This window comes from Zootoca vivipara, chromosome 1 (genome assembly GCF_965207765.1).
Source record: "Zootoca vivipara chromosome 1, rZooViv2.hap1.1, whole genome shotgun sequence".
Lineage (NCBI taxonomy): Eukaryota > Metazoa > Chordata > Lepidosauria > Squamata > Lacertidae > Zootoca > Zootoca vivipara.
The window spans coordinates 101,944,542-101,968,224 of NC_142582.1; the positions used below are offsets into that span (position 1 = coordinate 101,944,542).

The window sequence follows — 23,683 nt, forward strand, 5'->3', positions numbered from 1 at the left end:
TGGTTCGGGTGCATTTGGAAATTCAAACAAACCACAGTTAAACTAAACAAACTATGGCTTAGGAATGTGTGTGTGGAAACTCTGCAGTGCAGGGGTAGGGGAAGTGCCAAAAAGACAAGAAGGAACAGACTTCTGTCTGTATCCTTCAACATCTGGTCTTACTTCCTCTCTATTTATCTCATCACCAAGTCATTAATATTCCTCTGTTATCCCAGATATTATTTTCCTTCCACAGATATTCTAGAATCAGTATGCAACCTATAAACAGATTTATGCAATTTTGCATCATTTATACCAAGGTCCAAAAATGGGTTTATTTGAAATGTGTCATCCATCCAACATGGCTTCTGTTCCAAGAAAACCATACTTACTTTTGTGGGATCTTGTCATTTTATCAGACTTCATAGAGGAATCCTTGACACGGTTGTGGTACTCTACAAGGAATGTTCTTTCATGTTCAAAGAAGTCATCTACATCCTGCGTAACAATACAGAATCATTTTTCAAGGATGCAATTAGCCATTGGCATCCTTGCCTACAGCAAAATAGAACTGTCTTAACAAATGAGGAAGCCCCAGGACAAAAAGAGCAACAAGGTGGCCGTAGTTCACTTTACAAAAGGAAGGAAGACATTCAATCGTGGTAGCTATGAGACAAGACCAATAAAAATAATCAGCCTGAAATTAGTTTACATGCTGGAAAGCTTGGGTAAAGGGGAATAAAAAATATTCTCTTGGCAAAAGAGGCATCAAATTTAGCACTAGGCATCTTTCCCTGGGAAGGGGATTTTGCAGAAGGCCTGGGGAAGTAGAGCTTGGAAGGACCTCTAAGAGTTACTTTACCAGGCATGTGGAACCAGTGGCCAACAGTAGTTTTTAAAACTTGCCAGACTCTATGCACTATGCACTAAAAAAATTATTCAGTTGTCTCTTCATGTCTGATGGGTCACCATGGGAATGGTACAAGAAGTTAAAATGCATCAGTAAAATTCTCCATGTACTTCCCGGAAGCTAGGAGATATGCAGAGAGTGTAAGATAGGCATCCCCAAACTATGGCCCTCCAGATGTTTTGGCCTACAACTCCCATGATCCCTAGCTAACAGAACCAGTGGTCAGGGATGATGGGAATTGTAGTCCAAAACATCTGGAGGGCCAAAGTTTGGGGATGCCTGGTGTAAGAAATGGCTTGACCTGAATACTATGGCACTTGATCAATATCAACATAGCAGAGAAGCAATTTTTTTGCAGCACTCATCAATACTGAAAGGTTGAGGGATAGAAACACCAAAAGGTAATATTTTTATTCACTGGGACTATGATAGTCCACGAACTTTTCAGGTGAGGGTCAACATTCCATTTGGATACCACATTTTGGCATGCAAATCCCTGAAGCTTCAATTCCAGTATGGGAAACTCAGTGCTGTAACAACCGTATTATGTGTGAGTTTTGTAATCATATATTATTTTAGTTGCATGTATAAGACAAGGAAAGTATTAACTGAGGTTATTTCCTTGGCAAGCATTTTGTTGTTGTTGTTGTTGTTGTTTAGTCGTTTAGTCGTTTCTGACTCGTGACCCCATGGACCATAGCACGCCAGGCACTCCTGTCTTTCACTGCCTCCCGCAGTTTGGTCAAACTCATGTTCGTAGCTTTGAGAACACTGTCCAACCATCTCGTCCTCTGTCGTCCCCTTCTCCTAGTGCCCTCAATCTTTCCCAACATCAGGGTCTTTTCCAGGGAGTCTTCTCTTCTCATGAGGTGGCCAAAGTATTGGAGCCTCAGCTTCACGATCTGTCCTTCCAGTAAGCACTCAGGGCTGATTTCCTTCAGAATGGATAGGTTTGATCTTCTTGCAGTCCATGGGACTCTCAAGAGTCTCCTCCAGCACCATAATTCAAAAGCATCAATTCTTCGGCGATCAGCCTTCTTTATGGTCCAGCTCTCACTTCCATACTTCAGTACTGGGAAAACCATAGCTTTAACTATACGGACCTTTGTCGGCAAGGTGATGTCTCTGCTTTTTAAGATGCTGTCTAGGTTTGTCATTGCTTTTCTCCCAAGAAGCAGGTGTCTTTTAATTTCGTGACTGTCACTATCTGCAGTGATCAAGGAGCCAAAGAAAGTAAAATCTCTCACTGCCTCCATTTCTTCCCCTTCTATTTGCCAGGAGGTGATGGGACCAGTGGCCATGATCTTGGTTTTTTTGATGTTAAGCTTCAGACCATATTTTGCGCTCTCCTCTTTCACCCTCATTAAAAGGTTCTTTAATTCCTCCTCACTTTCTGCCATCAAGGTTGTGTCATCTGCATATCTGAGGTTGTTGATATTTCTTCCGGCAATCTTAATTCCGGCTTGGGATTCATCTAGTCCAGCCTTTCACATGATGGCAAGCATTTAACAGATAGATTGATTGCATGCATGGAGAAAGAAGCTCTCTAGAAGGCAAAACCAGTTAAGAACCAGCTTGCAATTTCTACTCCTGAAATAATTGCAACTGCATATTCCATCAGGAGAGCCACAAAGATCCAACACTGCCCAAGGAAACCACTCCTGAGCAATGTCCCCTCTAACTCCCACAACACAGCCTTCATAACTGTTTCTTGCAACATGCTCACAATATGACTAAAACCTGCCACTTTTTAAAAACGGAGATGTTCTGTAATATTACTGTTACATGGAATACAAATAATCTATGGAAACTTCTTGAGCTCACTTATTGGCTACTAGTCACGATGACTGTGTACTACTAGTATCTGAGACGGTATGCCTCTGAATACCAATTACTGAAGAGCATGAGAGGGGCAGCGCTGCTGCCCTCATGTCCCGCATCTGCCTGGCTACTATGAAAGCATGATGTGGGACTAGACAGGCCTTTGGCTTGATCCAGCAGGGCTTTTCTTATGTTGGTATCTTGCCGCATTGTCATTGGCAAATCTGTAGAATATTCACAATGGAGGTACAAATATATTAAATGGCTAAATAGGAATCACCTTTACTCCAGAAACGATCACACCATCTGCAGACTTAACCATGTTTTTGAAGAAGTCTTCAAGTTTCTCTTTCTTATTTTTGCCACGGACACTCAACTGAAATACAGAAAAACACAACATCTGGTTACTATGTTTCCTTTCTTTAGCATTCTTGCATCTAATTTTGTGTTATCCCGAATCCATTTTATGGTTGTGTGCTACAAAAGTATTTTTTTAAAAAATAAAATACTTAGTCTAAGCAACTTTTGTTTTCAGAAAGTCAAAATACAATAGTAAAAGTAATTCTACATACAGATCAGTGGGATAAACTTGGATTAAATCCTGTTACTTGTTGTTGGCAGCTAATTTAATTATGCTTCTTATAACCTTTCTGTCCTCAATCTACTGCCAATCAGTTAGGAATATCAGTCCACTGGTTGATCTAGCTCAGGATTGTCCTAGATCAGGGTTTGTCCACCTGGTCCCTACCGCCCACTAGTGGGCGTTTCAGGATTCTAGGTGGGCGGTAGGGGGGTTTTATGGCACAAGCTGAATCCTCCTGCCATCAAGCACTGGTGGGTGGTAAGGAAATTTTACCATCAAGAAAGATGCATTAGTGGGCGGTAGGAATAAAAAGGTTGACTACCCCAGGTCTATATCCATGGTTCCCAACATGGAGAATATAGACCAGTGGTTCCCCAAAAAGGCTGGGAACCACTGGTCTATATTGACTGGCAGTGGCTCTCTAGGGTTTCAGACTGAGGTGTCTGACCCCCAACTTGTACCTTTTTCATTGCTATCACACCAAGTCAGTTTTTCACTGAGCTATCCATCATGAGCAAGATCTGCCCTGTAATGTCACAGCCAGTTCAGACCCCATCACTGCATACGTGAAATTAAGATTTTTGTCCTGGTCTGCATCATTTTACAATTATAATGAATCCCAGTTATATTCTATGTCATTTTAAATGTGTTTGTGGAAGGGGGCTTATTGGTTTGTTTTTGTTCTTGTTTTTATTATGTATTTTGTGTTCTTTTGTATTTTTATGTTGTGAAGCACCCTGTGATCTTTGGATGAAGGGTGCTATCTAAATGAAATAAATAAATAAAAACATTTTGCTTCTCATTCACCCAGTTGCAGAAGATTCTTTTGGAGATTTCGATGGTCCTCTTAAGCTATCCTGAGCAACTTGCTGTTGCTTGAAAACACATCTGCCTCAGGACTTGCTTTTGAATTGAGATCAACCATAAGCAAGTTAAATAGCACCCCACAATTCATATCTTTGGGGGAATCCTACTCCTTAATTTCTTCCATTGGGATAATTGTTCATCTATTCCTACTCTGTGCCTCCTGCTCTTTAACCAATTTCCAGTTCATAAGAAGACCCGTCCCCATGAGAAAGTTTAGCTGTTGATAAATGACTCTGTCAAAAGCTTTTAGGAAATCCGAGTTAGATCACCTCATCAAGATGGCATACTCAGAAATTCTAAAGGTTTAGAAAGGCAAGGCTTGTTACAGAAACTATGCTGATGTTTCCTCAGCTGGATTCGTTATATACATGCTTAATTCTATCCTTAAACTCTCTATTTAAATTCTATCCTGCCAGTCCTCAGGCCATTAGTTTCTCACATTGTATTTGAAAATAAGGGAACCTTTGTTCTTCATCTTATTTCAAAATAAGATAAACTTAATTATAAATCTTATGACACACAAACTGTCATAAATTGCTCCAAAGAATGAAATATACTCACATCTTGATTATATTCCAAGAAGACATGGAAATTTAAGTCTTTTCTCAAAATGGGATGAGCTGCTACACGACACAAGAAGACTTCATGCATGGCTACGGTCTTCTTGAAGATTGCCAAATACTCACTAAATATTTAAATACAAACCAACAGCAGAGGTACAATTATAGAAGAAGAATTTCTACATTAAGTACAAAACATTTCAGCCAGTAACTTACAACAGACTGTTGACTTCCAAGGACAATGCAGTATGTTGTATTTAAAAGGTTAAGGTAAAGGGGCCCCTGACCATCAGGTCCAGTCGTGTCCGACTCTGGGGTTGTGGCGCTCATCTCGCTCTATAGGCCGAGGAAGCCAGTGTTTGTCCGCAGACAGCTTCCGGGTCATGTGGCCAGCATGACAAAGCTGCTTCTGGCGAACCAGAGCAGCGCACGGAAATGACGTTTACCTTCCCGCCGGAGCGGTCCCTATTTATCTACTTGCACTTTGATGTGCTTTCGAACTGCTAGGTGGGCAGGAGCTGGGACCGAGCAACGGGAGCTCACCCCGTTGCAGGGATTCGAACCGCCGACCTTCTGATCAGCAAGCCCTAGATTCTGTGGTTTAACCCACAGCGCCACCTGGGTCCTTATGTTGTATTTAGCACCCATCCTTTTTTTTGGCCCATGTTGCTATATCACGATGTTGCCATTACAATGGGAGCTACAAAAGAAGAAGAACTGCACTTTCAAGGTCTACACTCTATGCTTCACAACTCTATAGCCATAATTCACATCCCTCAGACCTCTAAAACCTCCCTGTATTTCAGTTCTGGCAATAATATAACAGTGTTTCTGTGCTGTGAATGTATTTTATGCCCCTGTCCTTTCTTCGTGTCTCTACCACCTATTATTTGCTGAGGTCCCTGCTTTCCCCTGCTTTGATATACAGTGGTGCCTCGCTAGATGAAATTAATTCATTCCACGGGTCTTTTCTTATAGCGAAAAATTCATCTAGCGAATCTCATAGGAATGCATTGGATTTTTTTTGCCCATAGGAACGCATTAATTGAATTTCAATGCATTCCTATGGGAAACCGCGATTCGCTAGACGAATTTTTCGTAAAACGCATTCGTCTAGCGAGGCAACCTCCGCTCGAAAAATCGTTTTGTTAAACAGAAATTTCGTTAAGCAGGGCATTTGTTAAGCGAGGCACCACTGTACTTCCTTTGGCCCTTGTGAACATTTGCTATGCAAATGTTGAAAATAAGTTTATAAATAAATACATACTCTCAGAATTGTTGCAAGTCTTAAAACACTGCATCAAATTCATCCAAGCTAGTATAGGATTCAAAATGTTATTACATTCTTTTTTTAAAAAAAAAATATGTAGCTTCTTTTGCATTGAGCATCTCCTCACCCAACCTTCCACGCTTCTCACCATTTTTGCCATTACATGTACACCTTTCATCATGATAATTCACTAGTTACTTGCTTGGGGTCATTGCTCAACTCTGCTTCTTACAGTGGAAGTGACTAAAAAGTACTAGAAAGCTGAAAGCTGAAAGCACAGGAAGTACTAAAATATACACATACGCTTCTAGTTCTTGCTTCATCTTGGTGAATTCTTCCTTAGTCATCGATCCTTCTCCTTCACCAAGCTTCTGTAATTTCTCTCTTGAGGCATCAAAATCAGGCCTCGGTGGTGCTGGTGGAATCTGTCAAACAAGTACATCAGAATGTACTTCTGAATTGTCAAAGCAAAAACTTTCTGAACCAAGATACAATAAGCTGCTTATGAACCTGGATACAAATATTTCTCTCCATGTGACAGCCACCTTCCTAGGTCTCATGCCATTTAAGTGGAAGGAGTTCCTAGCTAAAACAGAGTATATCCTTCTGCTCCAGCCTACCCTATCCCTTTAAAGAACTGCTGCCACCAGATAAAATGCCACCAGACTGGCTACCTGCAAATACAGACTCCTTCTGCCTTTGACAGGCCCCTCCCACTAGGCTATAGGTAGTCATGGAGCCCCTCAGACAAGAGATGTGCCAAACTTCTCTTCTGTAATAAAATTCCCTCTTCCCAATTGAAACCCAGGGCCAGTTCCGGGCTTCACAAATTAACCTTATAATTCCCCAATGAACAGACAAGAAAGATATTCCACACACAAGGAAGATATGTATCCCCATACTGTATAATATATAACAGTCGACCCAATAGCTCTGTTGGTAGAGTACGAGACTCTTGATCTCAAGACTGTGGATTTGAGTCTCATGTTGGGCAAAGGTTCCTGATCTGCAGCGGGTTGGACTACATTACCCTCACAGTGCCTTCCAACTCTACAATTCTGTGATTCTATAATTTAACATCAAAAAATTGAGTGAATCCTAAAAACCTCTCTCCAGTATGTATCAAAGGAGATGGACATATTGTCCATTCAAGTAAGGTCCATATAATAGTCCTGGGCAGTAAAGTCAAATTGCTTCACACTCCATGCCACCCAAGTTGTTGTTGGGGGGGGGGGATGTTACCTCATGATAGGGTTAGCTGTGCATATAGCTCTGAAGTGTTATTTTTAAAATGTAATTATTTGCTTGTGCTATACTTAAAGCTGCTGTGCTTGATTCACCTATTCTAATTAGTGGGCTTCTCAAGGTTAGATTCAGTTCCTAATATTACTTTTAATATTTAACAAAAGCACTTTTAATGTTTAACAAAGCATTAAAACCCAAAACGATCAGTATAAAGTTTTAGAACAGCTAAGCATCACACATTCACATACCTTAGTACAGCGAGCTTTTCAATAGAAATTATTCTTCTTGGCAGTTCTGAATTTATTTAGAAGTATTCCAACAAAAATCAGACAGGATTACAGGAAAGTCTATACCACAGACAAGTAACTTTTAAAAAGTCACTGCACTTTAAGTCCTAATCACTTACCAGTGACAAACCACAACATTCAAACACAATGTCAAATCTATACACAAACAATTCACAATCCTCAGAATTTTTCTACAAAGTAAAATTAATGAGACCATAAGTTACACAATAGATAAACCTCAAGAAAATTAGTTGAATACTTTGCTGTGCAGCAGCAGCAGCAGAACAAAGGTCAATTGCTAGGCCCAAGGAGACCCCCCCCCAGCCCTAGTGCACTGACACATACAGGCCTCCTGCACTTAGATGTCACCCACTATCAGTGTTATTATACAGCTATTCTAGCGAAGCAACTATTCCAAGCAAAAAGTTTTGAATGAGAGATCAAGGCACCAACATCTCCTAAGGAGAGATATAAGGACCGCTAGAGCAGTCCTGTTCTTACAGGTGCTGGAGCAATGGTTCATCAATTAACTACTACTCCAAGACATAACACAGCTGTTTTAGAGGGTGCCCTGCTCTGCCCTACTTGACAGAGTCTATCAATTTTGCTGCTGTGGGCATTAGTTTCCCACGAAGAGGCAAGTTCCTTAAAGTTGTAAAGAATTTCATGATTCACTTGAAAAGCTAGTGCTTCTTTACTTTTCAACAGGAAATATGGGAGTTCAGTATTTCCTTTCGTCAGATCCTCCACTTACAACTCTTTGGAAAATAAGCACTTACAATGTAGCCTGCATAATCTTCATTCTCCACAAAGGAATCATGAAGCCAAATAAACTCTTCATGTTGTCGGACAACTGAAAATTCATTTTGTTTAAAATTTGGTAAAGAACTCTGCAAAACAACAACAAAAAATGAAAGTAGTAAATGACACGAGGTAAATATTCTATCACTTAGTTTTACTGCAAAAAATTAAACACTATCTTTAATATATGAAATGCATACAATACTCAGAAAAGCAATAACGTACTTTCTGCCCCAAAACAAATATTTAAAAACCTTTTTGCTAAATTGTGTGCCTCAGACACAATAGATGAAACTAAGGACAATAGAAAACATGCTTTTCTAACAGCATGTTGGACTACTTGAAAAACTATATTTTAAAAAAACTGCAGCCAATCAAATCAATATTTTCACATACATGATTGTATGCGTATTTTATACACGATCAGTACACCACATATAGAGCTAGAATTTTTGACAGACCACAAGTGTGTTTTTCATCCTAATCCTAAATATTTTTATGTGATTTAGTCCTGCTGAAACCAAGAGAACTGATATCTAATAAATGTGATTGTGGCCTTGAATGAGAAGCTATTATTTTGTCTGTTGATAGTTTTATTTTTAAAAAAATTCATCGAACAGAAGTAAAATACCTAGACCTCAAGCTGGTTTTACCTTTGTATGGACGGTAAACTTCACTTTGTCCCTTTCACTAAGGGCATCAGAAATATCCACTTGCAAGGCAGCATCAGTTTGCAGATCTACAGTGACTGCTCTAAGCTAAAGAAAAAAAGGAGTTCACATTTATTTAAAGCCATAAAACAAGATTAACGGAAGTTCAGATTATAGTTTTGTATGCCCTTTAGTTTTAGAAATATTACAACAAAAGGAAACATTGTAAGTCATAGAGTAGGTGAAATTAGTGTAATATATAACTAAGCACTCTCCATTGATTTTCTTTTTAGCTTTAGTAAGCCAACATAAAATGCAATCCTATTCAGAATGTTATCTAAAGTCCCTTTCAAACAATATGGTAGGCACTCCAACAATTTACCTATGCTGAATTCCAAGCGTCTCGGGTTTGTTTGTTTTTTAAAAAGGGCAGAGCACCAAATGTGGGCAGAGCATCAAATGTGAATTTTAAGAGTTTTACCATAGGCTAGTTTCTATACGCACTCTCACATCCTCCATCTAGGCATGTAAAACCCTGACTGGAGTTCACAGACATATCCCAACCAAGCAAAAACCCTCAAGGAGGGAGCAAAGTAGTGAGGGGTGCAGTCCAGGGAAATGTTCTGAAGGCCAGATAGAAGCTGGAGGGCTGATGTTCCACATCAATGAAGTATATAAACAATACATATAGCAACTAATTGAAAAGAGATAAACATTAATGCACAACGCTCCATGGTTTTCCAACTCTCTAGAGTGGACAAATTACTCCCAACAGCCATTTTTATATTTATTAACCTAAGAGGGCCATATTGCTGCATTAACCTTAGAACTGTAGGAAAAATGCTTTCCAAAAAACCCATTCTTGGCCAACCACATTAGTTTTCATGGTGCAGTGGATTTATACTGGAAAGGGGGCTTAGACGGTCCCATAAATGAAGCTGAAGGCACACCTCTTTACCATGACTTTTGACACCTGAGATGTGGGTGTTTTCAGGATCCATCCTATCCCCATGACTGTAATTTGTTTTTACTGTTTTAAATAATTAATTTTAAACTGTTGTAACCTGCTTGTGAAGGGCAGGTAATACATTTAATTAATAATAGGAAAGGGTCATAAACCATGTGTACTTGTTTCTCCAATTTTAAGTAGTCAGGAAGGTGATGATAATAAACTCATGGGTCTTCTGGTGAGCAGGTCTGCTCTAGAGAAACTTAAAGGCCTCACCTATCTTCATGCAGCTGCCTCTTTTAGCACTTGTACCAAACATCCTAACGAAGAATAATACTACTCATCTATACATTGCCAGCAGTTCCCTAATCACATTCCCAGAAAAAAATAAGACACATGAACTAAACATTAGGGAGGCTTTTAATGTTTAATAGATTATTGTGTTTTATTTTTCTGTTGGAAGCCACCCAAAGTGGCTGGGGAAGCCTGGCCAGATGGGCGGGGTATAAATAAATAATAATAATAATAATAATAATAATAATAATAATAATAATAATAATTATAGCTTTGCTTCTTTTTGAAAGAAATGCACAATCAAATTTACATAACCATAAGAACCTCCTTTTAAAAAGTTACCACATAAAGCTTTGCACTAAGTGCACAGAGAACTGCATCCCTGGTCCAGACCTTTCAGTAAGAGCCCACATTTTCTTTTCTTCCAAAATAGTTTCCATGCATAAATCAAACTTGACATTTTATAATGTGTGGGCTTTGCCTTTGGTCAGAAAGATTCCAGTCCTATTTTTTTCTGCTTCTCACACAGCATCAGATCATATAATAAAAGTTTTAATATTGCAGCAGTTCAGTTAAAGCACAATGTAATGACAGCACTTTTGTCATCTGCAAGGATAAGTATCCTACATTAACCTGTTTCTACAGAGCACTGTAACTGGACTTTTAAAACAAAGGTTCTGGGGTGGAGCTGCAGGTATGTATGTGTGGAAACACACAAGACACAGAAAAAGACTTCCAAAGGCTGTATGTAATCCTAAACAGTATTTCCCAGTTCCACTGTACTCAGTAGGACTTACTTCAGAGTTTCGAACCAGGCTGTTAGCAACAGGAAGCTCCACCCTAATGAGCAGTACTCTAGCCTCAAGAGACCCTAAGTGCAACAGCAATGTTTGTTCAAGCATTGAATCTTGAGCCACATTTATACTCCAGCACTCTTGCCTGCATCACTCAATACATTCTCAAGACCAACTGCTAAAATAATTTTGGTCTGGAATGATTAAAAAAAGAAAACCTTTAAAGCACCTATTTTTCCCACTTACAGCAACAAAGGAAGTTTCTTTGGTATCCTATGTTGAGCACTATGCCACTAGTTCAGCCCATGTTGCATGCTACAGTACTGAACGTATATGTTGTTGTTTAGTTGTGTCCAACTCTTCGTGACCCCATGGACCAGAGCATGCCAGGCACTCCTGTCTTCCATTGCCTTCCGCAACTGAACTTATATACCCCAGTTATTTTTTACCACTAAATCCTGTTTAGGTGGCCATGATGCTGCCAAGAGTGGACAACACTATGCAAATCTAACGTAGCTCTTCTGTTCTCATAAATGCAGCGATACAATTGCAACTTGACACTATTTAGGAGGACACTAATCTAAATGCAGTTGCCAATATTTTTACCAGCTTCTGCTCCTCAACCTTTAATAGCGATTTATCTGCAAATGTTAGTAGATGATAGAAGCTTTCACAGGCATGGAGGCGAGCACTATCTAGTCTATTTCTGCATATCAATATGTACTTAAAGGCAGAGTAGCAGGCATCTGTGCCCAGATGAGCTAGAGCATGGGTAGGTAACCTCAGGTCCAGGGGCCAGATCCAGCCCAATCGCCTTCTAATTCTGGCCCGCAGACGGTCCGGGAATCAGCATGTTTTTACATGAGTAGAATGTGTCCTTTTATTTAAAATGCCTCTCTGGGTTTATTTGTGGGGCCTGCCTGGTGTTTTTACATGAGTAGAATGTGTCCTTTTATTTAAAATGCCTCTCTGGGTTATTTGTGGGGCATAGGAATTCATTCATTTCCCCTCCCCAAATATAGTCTGGCCCCCCACAAGGTCTGAGGGACAGTGGACCAGCCCCCTGCTAACAAATTTCTCACATACAATAGTATAAAAAACCCAGATATTAATATTAGTACTCTGAGCAAGTGGGCATTTTATAGTTGTTTCAAATGCAAGGTATTAATCCAGAACTTGTTAGCGTGCATTTGGAAGATAATGCACCCCCTGCACCAACATCCCAGACACCCCTGGGATTTCTAGATGCCCCCTGACCACAATTCCACCCTATAAACAAAGGGCAGGACAATCTATCACGTAGTGGGATATCCTGATTATTATAATAATGTTGTGTGGAACGTTGTCATTGTGTAAGATATTGCAGTTTCACTTTGTCCAAATGCATGAAGCATTACCCTCAAGTGGCATATATATTCATGTAGTGATGCTGAGCAGAATGTTTTCCCAAAAGAAGTTTCCCAAGTTCATTAGTAACAATGGATGTCAACTTTAAATACAACATTAGACAAGCTTGGCAGTTTCAAAGTGCTTGTGTGCATTTTGGTAAAGGAAGGTAACTAAACATGCTAAATTGCATCACTCTCCATAAAGTAAGGCAGTCCAACTTTTCATACCAAGTGGGCCGCAAGAGTACTTTGACACGGAACTTGTGGGTCATACACTTGTTGCACAGGGTTTGGGGGGGGACGGGGAGTTGTGAAAGTGCTAACTAGACTTTGGGAAGGAGATGGGAGGAATCTAGGACTACTGTATATCAGAACCCTCATGCCTCCTTCCCAAAGCGCAGCACCTTGCTTACTTGGCTTTGGGAAGACAACATGAGGATGGGGTGGTGGTGGCATCAAATGTTGCTTAAGGACACCCAAAAAGGTGTAGGGGGCTGCATGCAGCCCTTGGGCTGCACGTTAGCCCACCCTGCCTAGAGCGTTAAGAAATTTTTCTGATGCAAAATTCTTTTCTGGTACAAATTACTTAAATTCACATAGGATTTTCCCCAACTTGCAGCTACCCGGAAAACATATATCACTGTATGCAAACACACAGAGATACAAAAAGAAAATAAAATTCTGTAAGCATACCCCATGGTCCTTCTTTGAAGTCTTAATTCTCCTGAAGCGAAACACTTTCTAATCAGCATAGAGAACAAACTGAAAGTTGAAGGAACTCAGTGAACTGTTAGAGAATAACTTACTGTCCTTCTGAGTACCAACTTAAGAACAATGCACTCAGTTCACCATATGGAGTTGGAAACCTCTTTCCAAATAAACGTGACTCAACGGATGGTCTAGCAATACAGAAAGAAAAGCTGAAACACAAACATGACTTGTAGAAGCAGACTAGAAGTCAAGTGGAAATTGAGAAAAGTCTGTATTAGGGAATATAACGGGAAAAGAGCAGAAATAATTCAATTATGCAAAACTATTAGCAACACTGGCAGGTATTTTTAAAGAATAACAAGAGCAGCCTTGCTAGGTCAGACCAAATATACATCTAATTCCTCATCCTGTTCTCACAACGGCTAAACAGATGCCTATGGAAAGACTGTGAGTAGGAGCTGAATGTCACAGCTTCCGCACTGGTGATACCCAGAAGCATGCTACTGACCGAAAGAGGATCTTTCCTCTTATTCCACAACTACTAAAGTAAGTAAGTATACCATGTTGGCTGGGTCACCTTTACTGTATCTATTTGCTTATTGACACTTTTCAATAATTCTAAAAGGTTAATGAGACATGACTAACCTTAAAGAAGGCATGCTGGTTCTATTCGTACAACATTTGTTCCATATGCTAAGCCAGGGGTGGCCAACTCCCAAAGACTGTGATCTACTTACAGAATTAAAAACTGGCAGTGATAAACTGGGTGTTCAGATCAAAGTTGTTGAGCTTCATAAGAGGAGCCCTGTTTTTTAAGGGTTTGGGGGGGGGGGAAAGAGGAACCAACAAATCGCTGGGGAAACAGCCTCACTGAGTAAACTCCGTCTTCTCTTCTACAGATCGTGCAACAATGAAGGACGGGGCGAGGACAGGTTCGATTTTTACCAACCTTTTAATGTACCCATTATTTAGATTGTTAAGAAAGCTAGGACACCTCTGATGTTTCTGAACACACAATCCTATACTGAGTAAGGAGATGAATAGTCTCTCTGGGTGACGTACAGTAGAATACCAGTTTTGGAAATGACCTCACACACTTTTTCTTCCCAACATATACTAAAATATGAAGGGAAAATAGACAAATGTAGCAAACTAAAATAAGTTCTGTGACACTTTAAAGACCAATAGATTTACTGTGACATACGGTAAATTATGTGACTAAGATACCCTGTGGTCTATGAATTGCTGGACAGTGTTTTAGAGAGCATTTTGCAATTGGAGGGCAGAGGTTCTTTCAGATTCCAAAACAGTTTAGGAACGAAGTCTCTAAAACTTTCAATGGCACATACATTATTGAATCAGAAATTAAATACTGTGAACATTCACAGCCACATGTAAAAAAAATCTTACTAGATGTAGTTACACATGAATCCTAAATAAATTAAGAGTATGGCACGATGTCATTTCAGATGCAGCTATCATAAAATGATAAAATGCATAGGCACATGTGGGAGCAGAAGCTGGTTAATGTGAGCCTGAAGCATTAGTTGAGATTCTTGCATTGCAGGGGGTTGGACTAGAATAATAGAATCTTAAGGGTTGGAAGGGAACCGAAGGGTCATCTAGTCCAACCCCCTGCAATACAGGAATCTCAGCTAAAGCATCCATGACACATGGCCATCCAATCTCCGTTTAAAAGCATCTATGGAAGGAGACTCCACCACCTCTCGTAGGAGTCTGTTCCGCTGCTGAACAGCTCTTACTGTCAGAAAGTTTTTTCGAATGTTTAGTCGGAATCTCCTTTCTTGCAACGGAAGCTATTGGCTCTAATCCTACCCTCAAGAACAGGAGAAAACAAGCATGCTCCCTCCTCCATGTGACAGCCCTTAAGATATTTGAAGATGGCTATCATATCTCCTCTCAGTTTCCTCTTTTCCAGGCTAAACATACCCAGCTCCTTCAAGTTCTCCTCATAAGACTTAGTTTCCAGACCCTTGATCATCTTGGTTGCCCTCCTCTGCACACGTTCCAGCTTGTTAATATCCTTAAATTGTGCTGCCCAGAATTGGACACAGTATTCCAAGTGTGGTCTGACTAAGGCAGAATAGAGTGATACTATAACTTCCCTTGATCTGGACACTATACTTCTGTGATCGCAGCCTAGAATAGCATTAGCTTTTTTTTGCTGCTGCATCACACTATTGACTCATCTTAAGCTTGTGGCCCACCAAGACCCCTAGATCCTTTTCACATGTACTGCAAGTAAGCCTCATCCTATATTTGTGCATCTGGTTCTTCCTGCCCAAGTGCAGAACCTTACATTTGTCTCTATTGAAATTCATTTTGTCAGCTTGTGCCCAGTTCTCCAATCTGTCAAGCTCATTTGAATTCTGATTCTGAAACCTCCTAGTTTGGTGTCATCTGCAAATTTGATGAGCATCCCCTCAATTCCTTCATCCAAGTCTTTTATAAAGACGTTGAACAATAACGGGCCCAGGACAGAACCCTGTGACACCCCACTTGTCACTTTTTCCCAGGATGATATTTGGTCAGTCAACCAGCTACAAATCCTCCTAACAGTTATCTCGTTCAACCCACATTTTACCAGCTTCCTCGTGAGAATATCATGAGGGACTTTGTCAAAAACACTACTGAAATCAAGATACACTATGTCCACAGGCTTTCCCTGATTCACCAAGTTTGTAATTCCATCAAAAAAGGTAATCAGATTGGTCTGGCATGACATTTTTGAGAAGCCCATGTTGGGTCTAAGTAATCATAGCATCCTTTTCCAAATGCTCACAGACTGTTGAATTATCTAGATTCAGGTAGGTAGCCGTGTTGGTCTGACACAGTCCAAATAAGTAAAAAAATTGTCCAGTAGCACCTTAGAGACCAGCTAAGTTTGTTCTGGGTATAAGCTTTTGTGTGCATGCACGTCTTCAGATACCTGAAAATGGGGACAACATTTGCCCACCTCCAGTCTGTAGGGATCTCACCTGTTCTTCAAGAATTCTCAAACAGAAAAGGCTCAGAAATTACATCCGCAAGCTCCTTTAGTACCCTTGGATGCAGCTCATCAGGCCCTGGGGATCTGAATTCATTTAAAGTAGCTATGTGTTCTCTTACTACCTCTTTTCCAATCTTGGGCTGCAGCTCCCTCCCTTGCTTTCCTTTTGGGTGAAGACAAAGACAAAGTAGGTGTTGAGCAGTTCTGCCTTTTCTCTGTCACCCAACAGCATTTCTCTGTGTTCCCCATGCAGAGGACCTACAACTTACTTGTTCTTCCTCTTACTTTGGACATAGCTGAAGAAACCTTTATTATTTTTAATTTCTCTTGCAAGCCTGAGCTCATTCTGAGCTTTAGCCAGCCTGACTTTCCCCCTGCAACTGTTGACTACTTGTGTTTACTCCTCCTTTGTGATTTCCCCTTTCTTCCAGTTCTTATACATTCCCTTCTTAACAAATAAGTTACAGTTCTTCAAGGTTCTTTAGATTGTTTTTTTAAAATTTAATATGCATAGGTTTTTATGTCCTACCCTTAGCTGGATATATTATTGATTTTTTTTATTGTTTACTTGTCTAAATAACAATTTGAAAATGAATTTAAAATGTACACCAAGTTTAAAAGCAAATAAAGCGAAGGATAAAATTAATAAGAAAGTAAACAATGGTCTGGCAAGTTTTCTAACATTAGTTTAAAAGTTTGGGGGTTTTTTACACATACTTTTGGGATTACAAATATTAAACCAACAGAAACATGAGACTCCCCAAACTGTATCTGACAGAAAACAATGGCAGAATCAAGAATCACCCACCATAGCTGTCCCATGTCAAGCTAGTCAACTGCTATGAGACAGAATAGTTTCCTTCAGCTTAAGTGGTTTATGGTTTTTGATCATTTCCTGCTTAAAAATGCATGTGTCGACTATCTAAAACATTTTAAACCACTGATTATTGTTTATATATTTTCCTCAATGGACACATGACACTAATTCTTTACTTTTGTTTGAAAGCCAGTTTGATTAATCTCCAACTTTTGGGGTCTGTGGGTACACAAACTGACCATTTCATGTAAGAAAAACTGGTGATGCTCAGAACTTGCCCCTCCCCCAACATCAACACATACTCCAGACCGAGTACAATACAGACAAAAAAGCCCCAAATGAGGCTCTTCCCCAAACAAAAAATATGACTCAAGTATAAATATAAAAAATTGTGAAAGGGATGGGGCATGGAAATGCTCAAGGACACCCGGTTGCTTACAGTCACCATGTTATGGACTCCAGGGTGTTGGACTTAGGTTGGGCTAAGAGATGGTGAAAGTCCCAAGGTCAACCAAAGAGTTTAATGGCTGAGTAGAGATTTCAACCTGGGGCTCCCCTGCCTATTCACAAGTCTGTTATGAGGACAAAATGAGCAAGGAAATGGATGAATCCTGGGTACCACCTGGAGCTCTTTGCGGAAGATGGGGGGATATATAATAACAATATATATACGGTGTGTATATACACACACACACACACACACACACACACACAGTACAGTGGTGCCAATGCTAGACGAATGCCCTGTAAGACGAATTTTCCACTATACGAATAGGTTTTGCGATTGGAGGTTGCCTCGCAAGACGATGAGTTTTTTTATGGCCACCGCTTCGTCTTGCAAAGTGTGGCCATAAAAACCTCTGATTGCAAAACCTAAAGGGGCATTCGTCTAGCAAAGGGGAACGAGCTGCAGCACAGAAAGAAGGCAAAGGAAGATCGTTACACGAATTGACCCGTGGAACGAATTAATTTCGTCTAGCGAGGCACCACTGTATATATATAAAGGTAAAGGGACCCCTGACCATTAGGTCCAGTCGTGACCGACTCTGGGGTTGCGCGCTCATCTCGCATTATTGGCCGAGGGAGCCGGCGTATAGCTTCCAGGTCATGTGGCCAGCATGACAAAGCCGCTTCTGGCGAACCAGAGCAGCACATGGAAACGCCGTTTACCTTCCCGCTGTAGCGGTTCCTATTTATCTACTTGCATTTTGACGTGCTTTTGAACTGCTAGGTTGGCAGGAGCTGGGACCAAGCAACTGGAGCTCAACCCGTCACAGGGATTCGAACCGCCAACCTTCTGATCAGCAAGCCCTAAGCTCAGTGGTTTAACCACAGCGCCACCTGGGTCCCCCCCCCACATATATAAAACAATAACAATAACAATAATTTTCTACCGTAGTCAAAAAGTATTCGGGGGGGGGGGGGGAAATAGCTTTAAGCTCTTTCTGCATTTCTCAACAAAAGCAAAGGCACACTGCCTACCAATCCAATCCAAGAGGTTCAAACTACACCCACCGGTTTAAAGTGTGTCGCTCTGCAAAACTGACCAAAAAAATAAAATTAAATCAACCGGGTAGCTGCAGCAACAGCAAAAGTGTTTGCAGCTAGATATCCCGTTCAACCAACGGGGGGTTTATAATATCTCAACTGCCTGCCGTGGCACTTTAAATCGGAACGCTATACGGATTCGATTTTAATATTGGAGAAAATGATAACGCTTCTGTATTTTAAATCCGAGAGGAGAACTCCGTTAAGAGTCACCAGCGTCAGCTCAGGATGATGGTGCATCCAGACCACCCCTGACAGCGCGGAGTTTTCAGGGAACCGAAGCTGGGCAGGAGGAGGAGGAGAACCGGGTGGGGGCGGCGAAGCCTCCCGGGAGATGATGATGCCGCCGCCGCCGCCGCCGCCGCCTCACTCCCCTGGCTTCCCCACCCACCGCCCCACACTCCGAAAGGGTCTAAGAGCCCCACACTTCCTGAAGGAAACCTGTTCTACCGCCCCCCAGCCCCACACCACTCCAGGGAAGAAAGCCCCCTCCCGTCAGGGGCGTCCAGCACTTACACCTCGGTCCTCCTCGGAAAGGAAATCTGGGCCGTCGTCCGAGCCTTCCTGCTCCGAAAAAGAAAAGGGCGGAGGCGGGCAGCGAAGGCGAGAGAGACCGAGGCATCATCCACCGCAGACAGAGAAAGAGAGAAAGGGAACAGGTTAGTCACTCCGGCCTCCGACCCCGCCGCTCTCCCCCCGGCCGCCCCTTCCCACCTCACCACGGCGGCGGCGGGAGCTCCGCAGGAACCTACCATCATGGCTGCTCCCAGCCCTCAACTCCGTTCCCTCAGCAGCAAGCGCAGGCCTAGCCCGCCAGGCAGCCCAGACCGGAGGGGCGGGATTAAGGCGGGGACAGGCGGCGGCAGCAGCGAACAAGGGGGTTCGGCTGAGCTCGAGCTCGGCGTCGGCCGTGGGTGTCCGTGGCAGCGTCTTATTTCTGGGCGAGTGACGGGCATGTGGAGAGCATCGCGCGCGCGGTAAGTGAGGGTTGGAGGAGGAGGAGGCAGCAAGCCATGCTTCGCGCAGTTAAGTATGTTTAGGACAGGAACAATAAAAGGAAACACGCCGTCATTTCTCCCTCAGGAATCTTAACGCTGTGTAGGGAGCGCATCGTTTGCCCCGCTCCCTGCACTTCAGGACCTTGGGTTTTGTGTCAGAAATGAACGGTGAAAAAGAAAGTGGGGTGGGGGGAACGAACTGGACTCCATGGTCACGGTCATAGTTTGAGACTCGCGTGCTCTGTAGGACTGTGGGCCGCAGGCGCCACTCCCGTCAGCTTGCAGCTACTACGGATCGATGTGTGCAGAAAGAGCGAGTGATGCAGGTCTTGCCCTGGACTGCGGGTGGGGAAGTGCAAGTTTAAATTATGCTCCCCCATCATGTGGGCAACGCTACCTAGAACACAGCATTTGACTGAGAAAGGCTTTAGTTTAGGCCTCTCAGCACAGCTGCCCCGTGTTGCAACGTAAAAAATGAGAGAGGTTCAGATACTGTCTCTCAGGCAAACGTCCTCCTGTGCCAAATGTGAATAATAATATCAACCGATTCCCACGCTTCCAAACTGTTTTAGGAGGGCAAACACTTTGCAAATAAAGTACTGTACCACATTTTACTCTCAATGTCTCTTTGAATTCAGTGGGATATACATCTGAACAAATCTAAGATTCCAGCTGTAAGAATGCATCTCCATTGTTGGAAATGTTTATGCCTAACACAGATGTGTTAATTTAACTCTTACCTGGACTTCAGAGCTGTAGAGACTACAGCCAGGTCAGAACCACTCAAGTGATAAGGGCTGATAGCAACCCACACTGCTTCTGTTTTAAAAGACACATTGGTCGTACTACTCCCATGACCATGACAACGGTGTTTATATGGTCTTTTAAAAAGAGAAAGAGTGACACTTTGTGCAGCTAACTGCATGCTTTAAGGTCTGTATGAAGATGTGGGAAGCCAAGCCAGAAGAAGGAGAAGAAGGAGAAGAAGAAGAAGAAGAAAGTGTTGCTTCACAGACTCTCTGCAAGGTCATTTGAAATCCAACATTGTGCAAGCAAACCTGTTCATGCAGTGGACTTCCCCTCCTATCCCCTGCACTCCCCCAAATCTGCTTGGATGGGGGCTGACCTTCCAAAGCAGATTTTGGAGGGTGCACAGGGGGCTGCAGAGGAGAGGAGAGTCCCATTGTACAAGTGGAAATCTGTTCCACTGGTGTACAGACACCATAGAATTAAACCCAAAAGCACAGCTAGAATTTTGGCCCAATCTTGTGACACACAAAACTGGGTAGAGGAAACGATTATAAAGAAATGTACGCTACTCCTGGTAACAGGCTGAGCCTCCTTACCTGCCTCACACTTTTAGGGCTGGTTTTCAAGACAGGCAGAAAATTGGTTTAATGCCTACATTCCTGCTTCTGAAATGAGGAGAGTCCTTCATTTGAAGAATTGATAGGCCAAATATCATCTGAAGGGCAGATGGCCAGAGGAAGGATCAGACAAAAAAACCACATCTAAAGTAACTGACATCACCATTCTTGGCTCTGGCTCAATTGGTTCTTCCTTCAGTCTTCAAACAAGTTTATGCCTCCCCAAAGGATCTTCCTCAGCAATGTTAAATATGCATGTTATGTGAAAGCTCTGAAAATATAATCCATTTCCATTTACTGCAGTCATTCCTGCCATTGTGATAACTAACCTTTTGTGAGAGGGACTGAGTAAGTAAATCATTAATATGGCTTATTGTGCGACTTTAGAAGTGCCTTTTGTGTCCTCTGTGGTTAGCCTTCCAAAAACTTGCCTAACACAAAACACATTACAGATTGATAGCTGGGTTGAAATCTGTGTTTTTTGGCTGTATACACAAATATGTGAATCCAATAAAGTCAGTTGTGTTTTAACACACATGTGATCCACTCTGCCATAATCCAGCTGCACATTGCTTACTTGCGATACACATCCGCGTCAAAGGAGCCTGGCAGTAAAATGGTGCTGTTGTTGTACAATTGCTAGCCTCATAGATGCATAGCCCAGAAATGGGAGTGTCACTGGAGTGTCCTGCACCTCAAATTGATTTGAGTGGTTCAGGTACATACCTTGCAGCCATTCCTGCTTTTTTCTCCTTCACAGAAACAGCCTTACAGGGACACATCTACCTTGCTCTTATTTAAAGCCTGCAGTGGTCTCTTTCAGCATTGTTCAGTCCTTCAAGTCTGAAGAAGTGTGCATGCACACGAAAGCTCATACCTATGACAAACTTAGTTGGTCTCTAAGGTGCTACTGGAAGGATTTTTAAAATTTTGTTTTGACTTCAAGTCCATGTTAGTGCCCTGAAGATAAACAGGATGTCAGGAGCTGCTAAAATCTTGAGTGGCTACTCCATGTGGTGAACCACTGAACTGCAAGTAGCAGCCTTTTCATTGAAGAACCAGACTGCCTTCACCCAGGCTTTCCTTGGAATCTTTAAAGCCCCTTTTCCCAACAGAATCACAGAATTGTAGAGTTGAAAGGGACCCCAAGGATCATCTACTCCACCCCCTGCAATGCTAGAATCTCTTTGCCCAATGTGGGGCTCAAACCTACAACCCTGAAATTAAGAGTCTCATGCTCTACCAACTGAGCTATCTTGAACACTACAGTCTTTCTGAGCTGTATTGTGGTTGTTGCCTTGCCTGTCTCCTAGTTACTAGTTCACCTCAGACTGCTGCTCCACAGCCTCTGTCCTTACACAGGAGCAGTATGAGCACTGCATTGTGCACAGTTAACCTAACATGTGCAAATTTCAGGTGTTCACAGGAAGCATGCTAATACCGTGTTTCCCCTTTTTTAAGACGTAGTCATTATATAAGCCATAGCAGGATTTCTAAGCAATTGCGCGATACAAGCCATACCCCGAAAATAAGACATACTGATAGACCCTTCACCCAGTAGCAATAACCCCCCTCCCGCCAGCCAACCCCCCCTTAAAAATATCTCCATTTTGCTGTCGCTCCACAGACACGTATTTCCTTTAAAAGCTTGTAAAAATGCACTGAAGAGCCGTAGCTGCTGGCTGCCGAAGCCTCGTGACCTCCGTGAGCGCGTCTGTCTCTCTCTCTCCCCCCGCCCCCTGCGTCTCTCTCTCTCTCTCTCTCTCACACACACACACACACACAGAGAGAGAGAGAGCACCCACCTCTCGCTTCCCCCCACCTTTCCCTTCCATTCTATGCGCCCACCCCTGAGTTGCCTGTTGATTTCCTCTTGACGGGAGAGGGGCGATTGAATGCAAAGGCTGTTTTCCCTTTAAGGGAGAGATCTCCGTGTGCGCGTCTGTGTCCTCTGTCTCTCTGTCTCTCTCTCTCTCTCTCACACACACACACACAGAACCCACCTCTCGCTTCCCTCCACCTTTCCCTTCCATTCTATGCGTCCACCCATGAGTTGCCTGTTGATTTCCTCTTGACGGGAGAGGAGCGATTGAATGCAAAGGCTGTTTTCCCTTTAAGGGAGAGATCTCCGTGTGCGCGTCTGTGTCTCTCTGTCTCTCTGTCTCTCTGTCTCTCTCTCTCACACACACACAGAACCCACCTCTCGCTTCCCTCCACCTTTCCCTTCCATTCTATGCGTCCACCCATGAGTTGCCTGTTGATTTCCTCTTGACGGCAGTCTCCTGTGTCTGATTGTTGTCTCCTTGCAGCCTTCCTTTCTACCTTATGCTTGCTTGTCTGTGGAGCTGCCCCTTTAAGGATTTGTAAGTAGTCTGGATCGCAGTCCTTGCCTTGGGGACTTTTTTAAAAAAATTAAGGACTTTTTCCTTCTTGCTGTTTGTGAGCACAAAAGTTAAACTGCCGGTCCTAGCTTCCTTTACCCACAAAATTTTACCTTGCTAGCTCAATTGCTTCTTAATTGCTACCATTTACCAAGTCAGCAATCTTAATTGCTGTTTAGCTGGCTTCTTTGTTCTCAGCAGGTAGCTTCTTTGCTATCAGTGATAGCACTACAAAGTTCTGGTTACAGGTAGGTAGCCGTGTTGGTCTGGGTCGAAGTAAAATAAAAAAATTCCTTCAGTAGCACCTTAAAGACTCATACCAAAATAAAACTTAGTTGGTCTTTAAGGTGCTACTGAAGGATTTTTTTTATTTTAGCACTACAAAGTGTTACATTGTTGGAACTTAAGTCTTGGGCAGCTGGCTAGTAGAGATCCTTATTTGCTTTACTATAG

General features: G+C 42.2%; 1 protein-coding gene across 3 annotated transcripts in view; it reads right to left on the reverse strand.

The window, feature by feature from the left end:
- The window catches only part of SNX6 (sorting nexin 6), a 28,883-nt gene extending 9,618 nt beyond the window's left edge, over window positions 1-19,265 (reverse strand). The window contains exons 1-8 of one of the 3 annotated variants that reach the window (XM_035109543.3): window positions 19,237-19,265; window positions 19,001-19,048; window positions 8,977-9,081; window positions 8,302-8,412; window positions 6,294-6,415; window positions 4,722-4,845; window positions 2,991-3,086; window positions 372-477 (exon numbers count right to left, since the gene is read on the reverse strand). In XM_035109543.3, coding sequence (XP_034965434.1) covers window positions 372-477; window positions 2,991-3,086; window positions 4,722-4,845; window positions 6,294-6,415; window positions 8,302-8,412; window positions 8,977-9,081; window positions 19,001-19,048; window positions 19,237-19,242 — 718 coding nt within the window. In that variant the 5' untranslated portion in view covers window positions 19,243-19,265. Of the gene's footprint in view, window positions 1-371; window positions 478-2,990; window positions 3,087-4,721; window positions 4,846-6,293; window positions 6,416-7,483; window positions 8,413-8,976; window positions 9,082-19,000; window positions 19,049-19,203 lie in introns of all 3 variants that reach the window. The other 2 variants (XM_088671762.1, XM_088671757.1) reach the window with 2 other exon arrangements.
- Between the last annotated feature and the right edge of the window lie 4,418 nt (window positions 19,266-23,683).